We start from the raw sequence: 18,152 nt of genomic DNA on the forward strand, positions 1-18,152 counted from the left end.
AAAAAAAAAGGAGGCAGCCTCTAAAAAGGAAGCGGGCGGGGACGCTAAACATGTTTTTTTTTTTACTTCGCCTAACGACATTGTCATCATTGGAATCTTTTCTTTGAAGTCATCTGTCACAGCTAGTTAATCATTGGTCCTTGATGATCCAACTTGCCCAAGGCCGGCTATGTGGAACTTCATCTGGCACTTGGTTCCTGGTTCTTCTCCTAAATAGTCCGCAGGGGAGTTCTAACAGGAGGCCAGAAACACCGGGGCAAACCCCTTCTCTTAGCGATAAGTGTTACTGGGTTCTTTTACGTGCATTGCATTACACAACACACAGGACCTACGGCTTTACGTCCCATCCGAAGGACGAAGCAATAATGGTTAAGTACCTTGCTTAAGGGCACAAGTGTCCGGGCCCAGGCTCGCACCCACATTCTGCTGCCTCTGAAAGACCAGAGCATGAGTCTGGTGCAGTGCTCTTAACGCTGGGCCATGACACTGGCATTCAGATATAAAAAAAGTGTAAAGTATTAACTCGCTACAGTCCTGGTCGGCATGGAAATAGTGAGTGATGATGTTTTTCTGTTGAATTTGGCTGTGGAGTCGTCATCTTGTATTATCTCTGGTAGGGGCAGACGTAACTCATATTTGTCTGTGACTAGAAGAGTCAATTCTTCCTGTAAAAAAAAAGGTTTGTTTTAAAAAACAAAACATACAGAGGCCTGTATGTTGTTTAAAGGTGTACAGGTATAATAGAAGCACAAGAAGTATACATGTACAGAAAACCCCGGCTAAACCAATACCGTACAACTCGTCAAATCACTCTGACTAAGGTCCCGATTGTCCGTAATGCTTTTCCATTGGATTATTTATTTCTAATACAGCTTTTAAAGGTCGCCATTTCGCTCAAGTTGTCGTGTTACTCTCGGTCCCCTTTCCATAAAAAGCTTTACAAAATCCGTTGTGTAAGTCGGCATTCAACAAATCACGCATTGGCATCGACTTCCTGTACTGCGGTTGGCAAAGTGTTGAGTGAAAAGTGGTTTCGCATGGCCCGTGATCGCTGCATGCATTGGTGTCGAAAACGGGTGTCCTACTGCATACATCGCATATATGCATCGAGAGCATATCAATACCAGTACCCCCTCTAGGTTGTATGCATGGGCTCTGTCCATTTTGGGGGGGTCGTCTTATTGAATGACTACTGCTGCAGTCAATGCGTGCGTGGTACATACCGGACCACGCACACATTTAATTTGTTACTCTGCACATACATACTGTACCGTATGTTTTATAGTGGTCTCGACTATCAATACCAAAAACGTGATGATACAATTCAAGGATTAATTTGCTGGATTCAACTCGAGCATTAAGGACATAGTCCAGGGTATCGAAGCCAATTAGTGTAATGAATCATTCGGCAAAAGACCGTTCCTGTAAGTCGGCAAAATGAGCATATACGTGTACAGTGTACATTGTATCGGCATTCACGTCAGTCTTCACAAATTCTCGGGTCCCGAGAATGACGGTTTAGCCGGAGTTTACTGTAGTTTTCAAGCCTACATTTGCGTTGTCCTTCAAGATGGCCCCTAAGCATAAGGTCTATTGAAGTGGTGTCTTAGTTGTACATGTACAATGTATAGCACTGGATAATTCAGTGCTGCAAAACCAGGAATGGGATTTCGGTAAATTCTTGATTAAACTCCTTAACCTTATTAGCAGTTCCAGTACTTTGGCTAGCACCCTATTCAACTGCTCAATTAACAACACCCATCAGGTGCTTGTCAACGTGTCATGCCTGCTACATGTGAGTCTAACAAAATCAGTCAGCTTAAACGGCCTCAAAGTCTGAGCTAGTCTAGGGGCTACATGTAGATGTTGTTATAAATTGGATACGCGATAACCCGCCACCTCACGAACCTGTCAGGAATGTCTAGGGAAATTCGTATCAGTTGTGTAATGCGCTCGCACCTGTTTGGCCTAATATATAGTTCGCGTGGGACTGAAAATGGACCGTAATTGCCTGCAGAAGTAGCGCATGCACACTAGTTTCCCCCATTTTTCAGTAGATTTTATAAAATTTCCTAGACATTGTTCCTGACAGGGTCGTGGGTGATATTGGTTGGTTGTGATAACACCCTCTCGCGGTGGCGGCTTATCGCGGTGGCTGGTTATCGCGTATCAAACCTTAACAACATCTAGCCCCTAGACTAAGTCTGAGGTCGTTAGCCAACACAGTAGGCCTGTACATTATTGGATGGGACAAACTCCCGTTGTCTCAGGATTGGTAATTGAATGCTGTTCCTGTTGCACTGCTCAACACAACAAGGTCCCAAAGATTTGTATACCTGTTGCACCTTGCTTTGACAAAAGGTTCATGTATCATTCCAGAGAAGAGAGAGGAGCAGTAAAATATACCTTGGCAATGTCGAGCTGACAGTCTGCGACAGAATGCACATCAGGAAGCATAATCCTGACCATGAGTCTTCGTGGCCTCTTCTCATCTGCCTCTTTTAAGCTGACATCGTACTCAGGGCATTTTAACCTGACATCATTGCTGGAAATCTCCTGGATCAAGGCAGTCTTCAGTTCGCTGGTTTTCCCATTTAACTCCAGAGTTGTATCCGTGCTACTGACTGTGGTCTCTGATTGGTCATTGGACACTCTGAGCTGGCTCAGCAGCGAATCGGGCGTCAGCTTACTCAGGTTCTCTGTGCTCCTGTCTGGTTCCACCTTCTGCTTGGATTTTGCCCGGGAGTTAAAAAAATCCTTTAAATCTTTGGGGTCACCCTTGAATTGGATGTCATGGCAGATGCGGTAATTGGAGGACAGGTGTAATTTCTTCTCATCTTTGAGGTAGTCAATGGCGTTCCCTATAAGCATATCCTGCTCCACGGATCTTTTGGCGCACTCCTCTAAAACGTCTGGATTGAACGCTACACGGATGACCTTGAAATCGCCTGAGAAATGGTTGGTTCCAAAATATAGTATCAGATGGATATTATCTAGAGTTGTAGTCAACCACAATTCATGCAGTCTTAAAAAATAAGTGCCAAGTGATTTATACGGTGAAAATGACATGTAATCGTTGTACACCCCATTACTTCTTGTGACCATATTTGTAACTTGGCGTGTGTTGATTTGTGATTTGAGTGCAGTTGGCATAGGATGGACCTGAGGCCAATTTCAGCACGCTGCTTGTCAGTGTGCAGAAATGTTGTGCTAACTACAGAGTGAGGGGAAAAGTGACCTAATGAGAAAACAAGCTCGAGATGATCTTGGAAGCTATGGGCCAACGCATTTGTGTCATTTGCATGTGTGACGTGATTAATTGTGCCATGTAATTGCTGGAAGGAGTGCAGTACAAATTCACATCAGATTTTTTAACCCTAGCATGCCTAGTGACCCAATTTTCCAGGACTGCATAAATTGGTAGGCGGTCAGTGGAGACCCAGAGGGTTCGGGCCTGAGGGACAAGGTGATTTATAGCCATAAAAGGCATTTGCTGACGTTTGTTACTAACCAACGGAGACACACGATGATTTCTTGACCTGCTTTCCGCAGCTACATTTTCTTTCTTTTGTTATGTTGCTTGCTTCATTTAATAAAAATAACATACATGTAGGGAATTATTACTGAGTAGTAACTGTGAACATTTCACATAATTTACGTACTACACGAATGTTCGCAAGTTCTGTCAATTTTTAATACAAATGTCACAAAATTCACAATGTCCACCAATGATCATTTACCATTCAAATACAATGAAACAAGGGCATTTTCCTACATTCATGAACAAAATTAATCACCATAATTGTTTCAGAAAAAAAAAATCCTCATATTCAGACACAAAATCTGACATTAAAAAATAATGTTTCAGTTTCAGTCATGACAACAATTATAAAAATCTCATTTGCATCTGAATGCCTGTTTGTAATATCTGGTTCTCACTCAGCTCAATAGCTCCAAATGGCATTCCATGGACAGCTGCAACAGTGGATTCTTTTAGTAAAATATGAATAATTTATCATAGCATGGATCAATTTCGGTACTTTTTTTTTAATTGAGTGGAAGAACACGCTGGTTTAATTGTGAGTCAAATTAAATTGCTTTTTATAACAATGTTATAAAAATTGTTAATCCACGTCACTTTCTTCTTGACTCACTCTATGGGCTCCGTGCACAAGTACCCCTTCAAGAAAAGGAGAGTTAGGGGTCATAGGGGAGACCAAGACTGGTTCCCGGACCATCCACTTCGTATGTCAAATGATCCCAAGTTACTGGGGGGCGGGGATTTTTCTGGGAGACCAGTTAAATTTGAACATATTTGTGCGCCTGACAATGCCTGACGCTCACGCGCAAAGACACTATACCTTAGCTTTGTGCACGATCAGTCGTGCGTACTTTGCACGTGAAACAGTACAGTACACATATGCGGTGTCCTGTCCAAGGGGCTCTAAAAAGTGGTCAATACGCGCCCTCTTTTGATGGCGCACGGAGCCCATAGCAGAAAATTGTGTGTGCGTAACCGTGCCTTCACTGTTACTGCTTATGGTCTCCATGAAATGACAGAGGTTCAGTTACCAGAAAATCATCTGTTTAGCAGCGCAATGTAATTGGACCCTGAATACAACACTGGCATGTGCAACAAGGATCGTGCCTATAGATCTTGTTTTGTGTTTCATTCCCGAAAGCAGGGATGAAGTCAAGACTATCACAAGTTCAGTCACAAGTAAATCACAAGTTCAATTACAAATCCAGTCACTAATAACACTGGACAAACAATAACAAAGGAATGACTTTGTCAAAGCTTTTAATAGCTTGTGATTTGAATTGGACTAAAAGACTTGTGATTGACTTGCAGAAACTTACAGGGACTTGTGAAGGACTGGACTACACGCCTGCCCCAAAGGACTTTAACTATTTTTTTCTTGATTAACCCTAACCCTCCAGGGTATGTTTGCTAGAACCCTGCCAATTGTAGCAACGTGCAACACTTGACTAAGTGACAAGCCTGCCAAATGTAGCAAGATCCATCAGGGGAAAAGCTTAAGGCCACACTGCCTCAGAGTCTGTGGTCACTGCACACAGCAGGATACAACTGTGGCACTGTTCAATAATTAGCTCTCATTGTTTCAGAGCTTGCCATTAATGCACTGGTGTTGGTAGCTGAGTGCATTAAAGTGCACCAGTGTTTTCCACCTGATGCACTGTGTTGCATCTGGCAGGGTTAGGGTTAATCCATAAAATATATACTTGCATATATGCCTCTCCCTACAGCACATTGATTTTCCTTTTTTCACCAGGAAACCTACTAAAGTTTATGAGTGTCCATACCTGTTTCGTCGTTTCTATCCTCCACTGGTCCAGCCGTGACCTTAATGGGTTCTGTGCTTGTTTTGGGTTTGTCAATACGGGACCAACTACATATGTTGATGTACAAAGTAGACTTGTCAGGTTTCTGAATGAAAAAGAAAAGTTTATGTGTAAGCCATTTGAGAGTAGCCTCAGCCTTTCTCAAACCTCAGCTTCCTCTCCACCCTCAACACTAAGTGAAAAGGCTCCACAACTTTAACTTTCTTGAAATGGATCCACATTTATATTGAGCCCATTGCAAGTCGTGAAGCATGATGAGAACCTAAAACAAGGAAGACATATTAGATTTTTGCATCAACTAAATTGGTCACTTTTTGAACTAAAATCACTTGCAATTTGGTACATTCATGAAGACATCATAATGTCACACATGCATGTCTATATCAGAGTTGATATTCATACCAAGTTTAAAGTTCATGCCTATAGCTCCGTTTCAAAGAAAAGCTGCATCTATTATTGTCCAGAAAAAAAGAAGAATGGGAATAGACAAAGACTAAGACCTGGAGGTGTGAAATCAAAGGTATAAAACCGAGACCTGGTAGTCCGAAACCAAGACGAAGCCTGGAAGTCCGACCAAGACCAAGATCGAGACCAAGACTGAGACCTATAGAAAGGTCAAAGACTGAGACCTGGAGGTTTGAGAACGAGACCAAGACCAAGACCTAAAGGTATAAGACTGACCCGAGATCTGGAGGTCTATCTGATGATCTGATGAGACCAAGACTGAGACCTAGAGGTCTGAGACCAAGACCAAGACCTAGAGGTCAGAGACCGATCCTTACACCAATACCTAGAGTTCTGAGAACCAAGACTATAAGACCTGGAGGTCTGAGACCTTGATGTTGGAGACGAGACCAAGACCTTGAGGTTTGAGACTTAGATCAAGATCATGAGGTCAGAGATTTGGAATAGACCAAGAACAGGGGTCTGAGACCAACACCAAGACCTGGAGGTCTGAGACCAACACAAAGGCTCTAGTTTGAATGGCGCACAACCAACCCTGCCCGTGTACCCCTGAGAAGGGGTGTTGGTGCAGTATCTATCAAGACAAGGCTCGGTGCACGTTGTGTGCTGCATGTCTGGCCGTGCCCGAATTACATGGCTACAATGTACGGCTGGAAATTACACACGTGCCTATTGGCCCGAATTACTTTCCTACAGCTAGAAATAAGTTTTCAGCCACTGTCAAGTAATTTGGGCGTGGCCCAACATGCAGCACACGACACACATCAAGCCATTCGAACTGGAGCTGTATTCAAACAATATAGAGCGCTTACAGGTTCGGATAAGGATACGATCTGATTCAGGATCGGACAATGGGCATAGCAAAATCGCGCGCACGCATAGTGAATCGGGCACACGCTTCGTTTTCAAGATGGAAAACGTTTCGATTGGAAACTTTTGGAAGATTTTGAATAGTAGCAACTGGCAAGTATTCCATGGCTTGATCTGGTCCGGGTCCGACTGTGTTTGAACCCTAACCCTCCAGGTTATTTTGGATAGAAACCCTGCCAAACGCAGGAACATGCAACACTTGCCTGCCCAGTGTATCAAGATCCATCAGGTCAAAAGTCTCAAGGCCAAACTGCCTCAGAGTCTGTGGTCACAGAACACAGCAGGATACAACTGTGGCATTGTTCTCAGAATTGGTTGTTAATGCACTTGTGTTGATAGCTGAATGCATCAAAGGGACCAGACTTTTCCACCTGATGCACTGTGTTGCCACTGGCAGGGTTACGGTTAAGGGGCTTGAATGTAAGTTGAGGGGTCGTGGTCATAGGGGTTCGAGGGTTTTTTTAACAACCCATAATTTTAGGGTGTTTTAGGGTGATATGAACGAACACATATTTTCGTCCTGAACCTACCAAGATTTGTGTCTTGACACACTTCCATGGCTTGGCCGGTGTCAATTCTTGCTGTCCTCTTTGGAGGTTTGTGGCCATGAACTTCTTATATGCATCTTCATCGGTCTCTGCAAGCTCATCCAGCATTGACCAAAAGTGCTGTGCCTGCTTCATCAGGTCATTTTGGACGCCTGTCGCCATAGTGTACTGAAACTGGTGGAACAAGCCAAACAATGAAATTGGTCGTTCAATAACAAATGGCCAAATACATACACCAAGTCGTGCTATAAACACAATCGACATTAACAAAGCTTCAAGAAGTACGTACATACAATAATTAAGCATTCGATTATTCGAAACTGCACTTGATCGAATATTCGTATGTACTCAAAACTTGCCAATCAAGTTTTACACACGTCAACTGCAGCTGCCTTTCCTCCTGGTCAAAAGTTGCATACAAAGGCAAGGCGGTTAAAATTTGCATGCGGCGATGGATATTACCGGCCTAGCTGGAGTGTTTTGTAGTATTTGGACCCATGACAAGTACTTCTAGAATTAGAAGGCGTGGGTTGCGTTCTAAATATGGCCAGACTATACCGTTTACCAGCAAAAAGCAAGGTATCATCTTAAAGCAGATGCTATGTGCTTTTCAATGATATACCTTGGTTGACCTTCCAGGGTCACGCATCATGGAACACGCAAAATTGGGGTTGGTTCACTTTCATGCCATGGCGGCAGCATGCGAGGTGTGCCTGCACGCGCGCACGTGCTGCACGTAATCTTCATACGGGGAGTTCGTAGTGAAAATGTTTTCAACGAAGGCGTGGAATTGCGGTTTATTTTCGGTAAACATGCCGCCCGCAGACATATTTGCCTTTTCTAAACCCAGCACAGGTACAATTCTGGACACAATATGTAAGCAAAATTTCAGCTTCCTCCGTCTGGTAAAAATATGAAAAAAGTTACACCCATGAACACAGCTTTGTATACAACGCTACGTTGACAGGTCTAACTCATAAACTGTAGTGTAGCTTGAAGGGTGTCAGACGCTTCGCCCCATTCCACTTCGCCCCAAGCCACTTCGCCCCATCCCCACCTCGCCCCATCTCCCCTTCGCTACATGATACATCCCTGCTTCGCCCTGGTCCCCGCTTCGCCACCATCTGACATTCAGCTTGAACATGTTGAATTTACAGTGACTACACCCAAAAAAAATCAAATAAAAGCACGAAAAGAGGTGTTCTAAACTACATGAGACTCGGTGGACTCATTGGTAGTATTTCGCACGCGTAAGTATGCTATTTTTTCGGATCATTTCGGCAGAGTGACCTGTCACGTGCGAGGAGAAAGGAAAGGGGTCCGATTTTCATAGCAGTCGGATTTTTATGTGACACCGGCAAGGAAGTCATCCACAAGTATGCATAAAAACGATCAATGACCATGACGTAAATGGATACTTATTACACAAATATTAGACTTACATTTACAATAATTTTTAGGGTTTTGTCAACGAGGAAGTCACATGGAAGTGGTTGTCATAGTTTTAGTACACAGCAAGCGCGCCGCGCCAAGTGTGACCGCGCATGGCGTTTGGCAGTAAAATATATTTGGGCAGTACCACTATGACAATAGGGATAGATCTATCTGATCAGCAATAACTTGTTGAAATAATCAAAAATGGTCCCCTAATCTTTTTCTTTTCTAAATGTTTCACATCAGTTTTCTTTATTTTGCTAATTTTAAAAGTTCTAATGTATAGTTTATGTGTTTAATGTGTTGAAAAAAGATTATTCATATTTAGTCGACAAGATTATAGATCCTCCCAATAAAAATTGACGAAACTATTACAACCTCGTTCTCAGGATATCGAGCAGTACGCTCCTACCACTACCTGCTTTCTGCTCACTATTTGAACGAGGTTGGAGAAGGATGTACCCTGGGGACGAGGTTGAGTTGAGCGCCCAGCCTGTACACTCTATTATGTGTGCATGTGGTAACTGCAACGAGTACAGTTAAGATTTCGCAGTGATTCCGGTCAAATGTAAGTCAAGAATTAAGCTCTACGCACGTAATTTCAGTTAAATTAAGGTACATCTTTTTTTAATACGATATACAGCACTGCTGTTAGGCCTATTTCGGTAAATCGAACGAATGAAATAGCCTTTCTCAGTTTTCTGTTGCCTATGCTTTCCCGCACCTGTCCTTTTTTTTTTAAATTGGGCGAATGAGGGCGCTATAACTACAAAAAGCCACTGAAATGTTTTAGCAAATTACAACCAAATCTGAGTAAATTGAAGAAAGATTGTACATACATGTACAAATAGCAGTTGTCAAGTTTGCTATCCTATGGCATGCTCTCATTCTACATGTTCTAGGGCCTACGTAGTCCGAGTAACTTGGACCCAACTTATCGCCTTTTTTAACATTTGGACATGGTCTGCCAGACCATGTCCAAATGTTAAAAAAGGCGATAAGTCGAGTTACTTGGACCCAACTTATCGCCTTTTTAACATTTGGACATGGTCTGCCAGACCATGTCCAAATGTTAAAAAAGGCGATAAGTTGGGTCCAAGTTACTCGGACTAGGGCCTACGGTAATTTGTTGAATTAAAAAAAAAAAAAATTGGGGGGGGGGTGGGGGAAGTGTAAAAAACTGGGAAAAAATGTTGCAACCTGACACCACTTTTTTCTTCATATCATCTCAATGTCAATGAAGGTCAGTTATTGCAAAAATGATGATAAGATATGAATCTGGGACTGAGATTTAGTGAGAAACATTTCCAATTTAGAAAGATTCCCATATCTCATGTATCTGGCCATAATTTTTCCCTTAAATGACCTAGTAGCCATCAGAAAGTGATAATACGTCCTTAAAAAGTCAAAATTAACAGGGACAAATTTTCAATTTTTACTAAGAAAACACTTAGAAATGTTCAGACCAGTTCTCGGAGGTCGACTGCGGCTCCAAGGCTCCACGCAGCCATACGGAGACGCGGACAAAGATTGGAGTGGCCCTGTATTCTATAGTTAAGCCTATTTTTTTACCGTAAACTGTTCAACTGGTCCAACATTCTTTCGTTCTTGAGCTGGCACTATCCTCTACGCATGTGCACTTCAAAAGCATCGACAAGTAGGCAGTGGCGTAGCCAGGAATTTTTCAGTTGGGGGGGGGGGGGGGGGGGCTGGAACATTTCATGGGGGGGCGTCATGTAGATCAATGATAATTTTTTTAGAAACTCAAAATCTCAGTGGTGGGGGGGGGGGGGGCTACGCCACTGCAAGTAGGGCCTACATTAATCTATTACATCATACATCATGTACGTACATGTACATGTACCATCCCAACTCGGCGAACGTGTGGTTCGACTTGACCAAGGCTAATTGTGATCAGATTTGTCAATATTTCATGAAAGGTAGGGTAGATCATTATCAATGTCATTTGTACATTTTTTTATTCGTTTGAAGCAACAAAAGTGCTCAAATCTAAAGACGGGTGCATTAACAACTAACTTGCTGAAGTTTTGGCTCTGTGAATGTTGTATATATTCTGGAAAAAAACCCAATATTCTTGGATCTTGTTTTCAATTCAAAGTTGCTGAGTCATGTTTTGAATAACACACCTGAAATCAGCATCCGGGACACATTCTCATTCAGCCGATTGCAGCTACGTGATGTCACGCACTGAACTGACAAATATTAGCAACCATGCGTGCGTGTGCATCGTGTCAACGCTTGCACGTACCCAATTTACGGACTCGCTGAATTACAAAACAACTACTAGCGGAAATTTCCAAACATGTGTCACGTGACACATCTTTAAATATGACATTTTTGTTGTTTTCTTCAAGATGACAGCATACCAGAAAGATTTATTTCTCTGGGAATTTAGTGCAGTAACTACATGTATCTTTAAAGTTTCAACCGAGTAAGCTTTTCAATAGTAATTTTGTCAGTTGCTTTTTGGATAGCTGCAAATGATCAACTCTACTTTTAAAGCTACAGTCCATCATGTTCAGCTATCTGAAAAGTAACTGGCGTAATTATTGTTGAAAAACATTCTTGGTTGAAAGATAGTAAGGGGACTAAACTCCCTGTGAAATTATTCCTTCTGGCAAGCTGTCATTTTGAAGAAGTCAACAAAAGAAGACCTTTCCAACGGTGCTTCTTATTCGGCGAAGTGCGTGCAAGCATTGGCACGACGCACACTCTCGCGGTTGCTATTAATTCGGCGAATCAGTGCGTGACATTGCGTAGCTGCAATCGGCTCAGTGAGAACGTGTTGCGGATGCTGAATTCAGGCCCAATTCAAAACATGATTCAGCAACTTTTGATTTGAAATCCAGATCCCAGAATGCTGTTTTTCTTGGAATATACAGCTGAAGCTGAGGCTGAAACTTCATCAGGTTAGTTGTTCAGCACACTTCTTCAGATTGTAAGCAATTTTGTTGCTTCAAAAGAACAAAATGCACAAAGTACAAATGATGGACTATACCTTTAAATTGATGGGTAAAATACATGCGTATCTAATTGCTGGATTTACATTTTTATCTTTTATCCAAAAATGGTGACCTCTGTGTGTAGTCTATGTATGCTGATCACTTGATAGAAGTTGATGGCGACTGTACGTTACTTGGACCGGAAATTGCTCCGGAACATCATTCGTCACACGGAGACGCACAATCGGCTGCAGGAGGAAGACGAGATGTGGCGTGGCAAAGCTCAGGAGGCATTCGGCTGGAGGGACCGTCCATTCTCTTCACGACGCAGGAGAGGGCGCAAGCTCAATCGCGAAAGGTACTTAAGTTGCATTCATTCGTATCTGACACCCAATGCATTTGGCACTGTGACCTAGCTGATGTCCGAGCCCATCAAAGACCTTAAACTGAGTGACGGTCTCTCACTTTCACATTTGGGCAATTCCACCGTCACTCACGTTACATTTATATGCCATGAGGCTACTTTGACCTTTCACTGCTTTAAAAGTATTTGATCAAGCTGAATCAAACCAGCCATGCAACAACCTTGGGGTAAGGGGTACTGAAAAAATGGAAAGAAAAATTCAATCCTTTCATTTGACTTTTTGAGAACATGTGTTTTTCAAATTAGGTTTTGCCCTTCACCGATGTATAAACATTGTACATGTATACTCAGTGTGTTAATGTACCTCCTGACATGCCTGAGTGAAAGTTGGAAAAAAATCACTCGGGTGGGACTCGAACCTATGACCTCCTGCTTTCTAGTGCAGATGCCTTACCACCCGACCACCGAGCTAACAGGAAATTCCATCTTACATTTATGAACATGTGTTTTGTTGGTCGTCACTCACGTTACAAAAACAGGACATGGAAAATTGTCCTGCAATTTTGTTGTTAAAGTCTCCTCAAACTGTAGTCTGCAACACAGAAGTAACATTATTTTACCTTTCATTCAACCCATAGCTGTACATGTACATGTATGTATATAAAAACCCATTTTGAATAAAATAATTGTGTAATTAAGATGCAATGCAAGGGACATTAGATTACAGGGAGGTACCGTCACTCACGTTACGTCACTCATGTTACTTCCTCTTCATGGTTTCTAACACGGCATAAAATCTGAGTTCGATGAACTGCAACATAACGAAACTCTGTTCTAATAATATATGAACCTTTCTCTCTGCCTCAAACACAAAAACTGTCAATAACAGTCACATTTTCCATGTTAAAACGAGGTGCCAAATGACTACCAAAAAAATATCCATGATTTTAGCCCCAAAAAAGCACACATTCCATCTCATTGGCACACCACTCAAATGAAAGATCTTGTTGTCCCTCTTAATTTGACACCACATTTAATGTTGTGATGCTTGTAGTTTGGAAGATTTTGTACATTTTCCACTTTCCAGCCATGTCCACTTTTGCATGGAATTGCCCATTTGCAGCACACATGAGCACATTTGCATTGATCGTGGTGCCAGGTTTCAAATACCCGGTTTTTAGAATCAAAACAGAAAAGTCGGATTCAAACTGAATTGTTAAAAAAATGATCTGGATTGAAGTCCCACCACCAGCCTAGTAGAATCACTGATAAGAGGCCTTTGTTTTGTCCAAACAATTCAGGTTTGATGGACAGATGGATCGACTCCAGCGAATGAACCCAGATACAAGAAGCCCTCAAGATCGCTGGAATTGGAACGGTGAGCGCAACAGGGACATCTACCGGACGGAGCTCGGAAACCATGAAAGGCAAGATTTTCTGTGTTTTTTTAATTTCGTTCTTTCAATTTCGTTCTTTCATTACATAACATGTTCTCCAATTGTACCTGGGCCCGTCTCAATTCATATCCGGGATGAGTAAGTTGAGGGTACAATCATTCTCTTTGTCCAGAAGAAGCTCTGCATTTGTCCTGGACATGTTCTGGGAAAATTTTCATTAGCAACTGCTTGACTCGCCAATACTGATAACTTCATTGCAAGAAGATTGCAGTACGATTGCAGGGAAGTTGTTTAGAATCCTGCAACTTACACCTGATGCAATGTCCGCAACTTGTCCGCAAGTCCAACCTGGCGCTATGGTGTGTGTGCTCTTGGGCAAGGCACTTTGTCACTCATTGCTTCTCCCCACCCAGGAGTAAACGGGTACCTGTGAGGGCAGAGATGGTTATTGTGATTGTATAGCTGCTTTGTGCTGAAATTGGCATCATCGACCTGTATCCGCTTTGTCACAAGTACCCCCTCACCGGCAAAGAAAGTGCAGTTGGGGGTGACCGACCGACACCATCTTGCCTGACTGCAACTTTGCCACGATGCGCGACCGTACCGTGCCACTGCACGTACACGTACGTAGAACAAATCCCCTGGTGTACGTGCGTCACACACAAGGAATGGTACGCATCAACGAACTAAATGTCCCACCCATATGGGACATCGCTGCTAGGTAAAAGGGCACCCTCTTTCGTTGGTGCAAGGAGCCCATACTCCCAGGGAGCTGAGATTGTCTTTGGAATGTTTCTATGGCCCAGTGAGCAGGGTAATAATGATGTAGCGTCTTGAGCACTGATACTGGTGGATACGTGCACTTTATTATCATTGAATGGTTCTCAACCTTTGAGATTTCACAATCGTATACCATATGAACATCTGATCCCTTAAATTTTCATTAAAAGTCCACTGCTCCGTGAAAAGATCTTTAAGAGATGTTTCACGGACATTTACATGGGGCTCATATAGGACTAATCCTGTAAGGGTATTTTCACGTTTTTTTAATGACCCTGGCCACTGAGGATTATCATTGGTTATACATAACGGTACACTGGGTCTATCTCCATGGGTAAACAAAGGACTTTCTTAAGGGTGTTTTCACGGACTCCTAATCTGGCTGAATATTTTTAAAAATCTGTGAAAATTTAGTTAACTGTAATTTCAAGGGAAAATGGCTCTTTAACAAATTTTTAAGGGATGAAGATGTTCATGGTGATAACAATACAATCTGATTTTCTCCTCTAGGTGGGGTCACACTGGCTTTATGGAGCTGTACCCAGAGGAGTTCATCAATAAAGACTCCATGGATGAAATGAGCAACGAAGAAGATAAAGAGGACAAAAGGAGGAAGAAGATGAAAAGGAAACACAAGAGGTACATGGGTGATCAGCTTTGAGTGCATGTGACAGTTAACCGAAGTGCCACTAATTTCACTTAGGTTAAAGGTAGAGTAGATCATTTGCAGCTATCCAAAAAGAAACTGACAAAATTATTGTGGAGAAACTTACTTGGTTTAAAGATAGTTAATGGCACTTAACTCCCTGTGAAATTATTCTTTCTGGCATGCTGTCATTTTGAAGAAAACAATAAAAGTTGCCCATTTCCAAAGTTGCGTCAAGTGACACATTTTTGGAAATTTCCGTTAGTAGTTGGTTTGTAACTCGGCGAATCTGTGTGTGGTTGCGTGCAAGTGTTGACAAGACGCACACGTGCGTGCGGTTGCTATTATTCGTCAGTTCACTGTGTGACATCGCGTAGCTGTAATCGGCTGGATGAGATCGTGCCCCAGACCCTGATTTCGGGCGCAATTCAAAACATGACACTGCAACTTTTGAATGGAAACCGAGATCCTACAATATTATTTCTCGGAATATACAGCATTCACAGAGCTAAAACTTGTTAAGCACCTGTCTTTAGATTTGGAGAACTTTTGTTGCTTAATTCAAAAAAAAAAATCACACACAAATGACAAATGATCTACCCTACCTTTAATGCTAGTTAAGTCTTTGACTAGCATCATTAATTCTGATTATTCAATGAGCTAACGTACACTATGGTATGGGATGCCAGACAGGGAAAAATGAAACGTGTTGGTTTCAATACCAGTACATTTTACACTGCGTACATGTACCTTACAAGGAAGAGATATAAACAGCTTAGCTGAGAAACCTAACGATTTGTTTCTCAAAGTGAATCTGTATTATAGCCATTCAGTAGAGTGGCGGTGATCATTGTTATAAGTTTCTCTCTTCATGCTATTTTTGAGGTTCATCACAACAAAAATTGATTTTGTACACATGAAGAAAACTCTGGCTAAACCGGCACTCTCGAGACCCAAGAAATTGTGACTTCTTAGGCGAATGCTGATATTTGCTATAAGTCGTCATTTTGCCAACTTACATGAATGGTCTTTTGCGCATATGATTCATTACACTAATAGGCTCCGATTTACCCTGGATTATCTCCTTAATGCTTGAGTTGAATCCAGCAAATTAATCCTCGAATTGTATCATCACGTTTGGGGTATTGATAGTGGAGACCATAATACATATGTACGTGCACAGTAACAAATTAAATGCGTGCGTGGTCCGGTATATACCACGCACGCATTGACTGCAGCAGTAGTCATTCAATAAGACGACCCCCAAAATGGACAGAGCACATGCGTACAGACTAGAAGGGGTACTGGTATTGATATACTCAGAATGTATATACGATGTATGCAGCAAAGATCGTATAACACCGCGTACTGGTATGCAGTAGGACTTTTTTCGACACTGATGCATGCAGCAATCACGGGCTGTGCGAAACCACTTTTCACTCGACACTTTGCCAACCGCAGTACAGGAAGTCGATGCCAATGCGTGATTTGTTGAATGCCGACTTACACAAAGGATTTTGTAATGCTTTTAATGGAAAGGGGACCGAGAGTAACACGACAACTTGAGCAAAATGGCGACTTATAAAAGCCGACTTAGAAATAAAAAAATCAATGGAAATGCATTACGGACAATCGGGACTTCAGTCAGACGGCCGACTTGAGCGATTTGACGAGTTGTACAATGCCGGTTTAGCAGGAGTTTACTGTATAAATAACTGGTTTTCAAGCAGAACACAAGTTATTCATTTTTAGCTAAATTTTTAGGGTACGTATGCTTGGGTTGTCTTGGGTAGCACTGCCAAAGTTCCCTATAGTAAATTTATTTCATCCTTTACTCATTGCATGGTTGTTGACAATTTTGCAGGAAACGTGAATCCCAGTGGGAATTGTCCTCCAACAAGCGGCACAAAGGCACAGAAAGCTGGAGCTCATCTTCCGAGTCAGATATTTCCTCCGCATCGTCCGACGAGCAACAAGTAAAAACCTCCGCAGCCAGAAAAAGGACTCACCGCTCCCAACACAGAGAACAGTCCGAGCACCGCCGTAAACACAGAAGGGTGCCCTCTATTGACGGGTCTGCCAGCAGGATCAACCAGCACCCCAAAGTGAAAGATGACACAAGTTACCACAAGAGGGCGCCCTTCAGAAGCCCTGAAAAGTCCAACCAACGGTTGAGGCATAGCGACAAGATGGAAGGGGGTAAAAAAAGAGCCAGCGTGGACAGGAAAAGAGAAAGGCGACACAAGGACGAGAAGGTGAATGGCCACAGAAGCAAAGACAGAATACATACAAGTCCAGATTCTCAAAAGACACGTGGTGTCGACAACGGGCAGCACCGGAAAAGAACAGTTGATGGCGAGATGGAGCATAAACAGGACCAAGACGAAACGAGAGAAAAAAGGCGTCGCAAGGAACTCACGAAGGCTTCAAGCAGCAGTCGGGCCGAGAGAAGAGATAGGTCAGAGGAGCAAGATCATAGTAGCAGTCACCGTCACAAGTCTTCTAGAAAAGCCAAGAAGCGACATCAAGGGGAAAAAGACACCAAACACGCCAGACGAAAATGATTGCTCTTAGAGTAACTGATAGTTGTTGGGTGGACTTTCCCCCAAAGACTCTTTTTTTTTTTGGAAGCTGAAGCGTGCAGTGAGCATCTTCCTTCCTGACATGCCTGAGAACATTTGTGCGAGCCTCCCAAAAAGTATTGCAACTTCATGTTTGACTGTGTAGTAGAACCAGAGTTGCTGTACCAGGACATATCGTCACTTTTTCATTGAGGGATGGACATGTCCAATGAGTGAAATTATTTCGGTTTTGAGATTTTTACTTTTTTTTGCTTTAAAACATCGCTCTCAACCATTTTGACTTGCTTCTTCATGCAAAACCTGAGTAACGTCTTAGTAACATTAATTTTGTATGGTGGCAGACATCTGACATCTCCATAATTGCTTTTTGTGTTTTCACGAAGAGATGCCAACATGTTGGTATCACCAAAAAAAAACTTACTGATGGAAAGGGATGGTACAGTGAGATTTCCGTTTTCAGGAAGGGACGGACATCTTTGATACATTTCAGACGCGCATGTGCAAACATGCATGCCTCTTCCTATGGCAAAACACACTGCGCAGAAGATTGTAAAAGTAGAGCTCAAATGGAATTTTTGTTTCACGAAGAGATGGGCATCTTTTGAAACTGTTTAAATATATTCCTAAACTACAAGATCTTGATGGTATATAGTGAAAACAGCGTTGAAAATAAAGCTCAAGTTAAGAAATAGCCGCCATTTACAGAAAAGGTTGAAAACTAGTTTGTCCAAGTGTATGG

The 18,152-nt window shown here is 42.4% G+C and overlaps 2 protein-coding genes across 3 annotated transcripts; one reads left to right on the plus strand and one right to left on the minus strand.

The window, feature by feature from the left end:
* Positions 1–353: 353 nt before the first annotated feature.
* Positions 354–8,794, minus strand: LOC119733352 (PIH1 domain-containing protein 2-like). Its single transcript, XM_038206936.1, has 5 exons — positions 8,690–8,794; positions 7,230–7,421; positions 5,326–5,449; positions 2,407–2,948; positions 354–665 (listed from the first exon to the last, which is right to left on the minus strand). The coding sequence occupies exons 2-5, from the start codon at positions 7,407–7,409 to the stop codon at positions 519–521; spliced, it is 993 nt and encodes a 330-aa protein (XP_038062864.1). The 5' UTR covers positions 7,410–7,421; positions 8,690–8,794; the 3' UTR covers positions 354–518.
* A 301-nt stretch (positions 8,795–9,095) lies between these two features.
* On the plus strand, positions 9,096–17,742 carry LOC119733295 (uncharacterized protein NKAPD1-like). Of its 2 annotated transcripts, none has more exons than XM_038206894.1 (5): positions 9,096–9,249; positions 11,790–12,002; positions 13,310–13,435; positions 14,696–14,824; positions 16,696–17,742. In XM_038206894.1, exons 2-5 carry the CDS (start codon positions 11,821–11,823, stop codon positions 17,393–17,395), a joined length of 1,137 nt encoding a protein of 378 aa, XP_038062822.1. In that variant the 5' UTR covers positions 9,096–9,249; positions 11,790–11,820; the 3' UTR covers positions 17,396–17,742. The 2 variants fall into 2 exon arrangements, with proteins under 2 accessions (XP_038062822.1, XP_038062821.1); XM_038206893.1 differs by having other exon boundaries at positions 9,118–9,249; positions 11,808–12,002.
* Positions 17,743–18,152: the final 410 nt, after the last annotated feature.

Source organism: Patiria miniata, unplaced genomic scaffold (assembly GCF_015706575.1).
Source record: "Patiria miniata isolate m_02_andy unplaced genomic scaffold, ASM1570657v1 HiC_scaffold_25, whole genome shotgun sequence".
Lineage (NCBI taxonomy): Eukaryota > Metazoa > Echinodermata > Asteroidea > Valvatida > Asterinidae > Patiria > Patiria miniata.

What these genes read in the sequence shown, in the direction of transcription:
- LOC119733295 (XM_038206894.1), top strand. Translation starts at nt 11,821, where the DNA reads ATGGCGACTGTACGTTACTTGGACCGGAAATTGCTCCGGAACATCATT. An exon ending in CGCAAGCTCAATCGCGAAAG is followed by an intron (nt 12,003 to 13,309) that starts GTACTTAAGTTG and finishes CAAACAATTCAG; the next exon opens with GTTTGATGGACAGATGGATC. An exon ending in GAGCTCGGAAACCATGAAAG is followed by an intron (nt 13,436 to 14,695) that starts GCAAGATTTTCT and finishes TTTCTCCTCTAG; the next exon opens with GTGGGGTCACACTGGCTTTA.
- LOC119733352 (XM_038206936.1), bottom strand. Translation starts at nt 7,409, where the DNA reads ATGGCGACAGGCGTCCAAAATGACCTGATGAAGCAGGCACAGCACTTT. An exon ending in GTGTCAAGACACAAATCTTG is followed by an intron (nt 5,450 to 7,229) that starts GTAGGTTCAGGA and finishes TTTTTCATTCAG; the next exon opens with AAACCTGACAAGTCTACTTT. An exon ending in GTCAGCTCGACATTGCCAAG is followed by an intron (nt 666 to 2,406) that starts GTATATTTTACT and finishes TTTTTTTTACAG; the next exon opens with GAAGAATTGACTCTTCTAGT.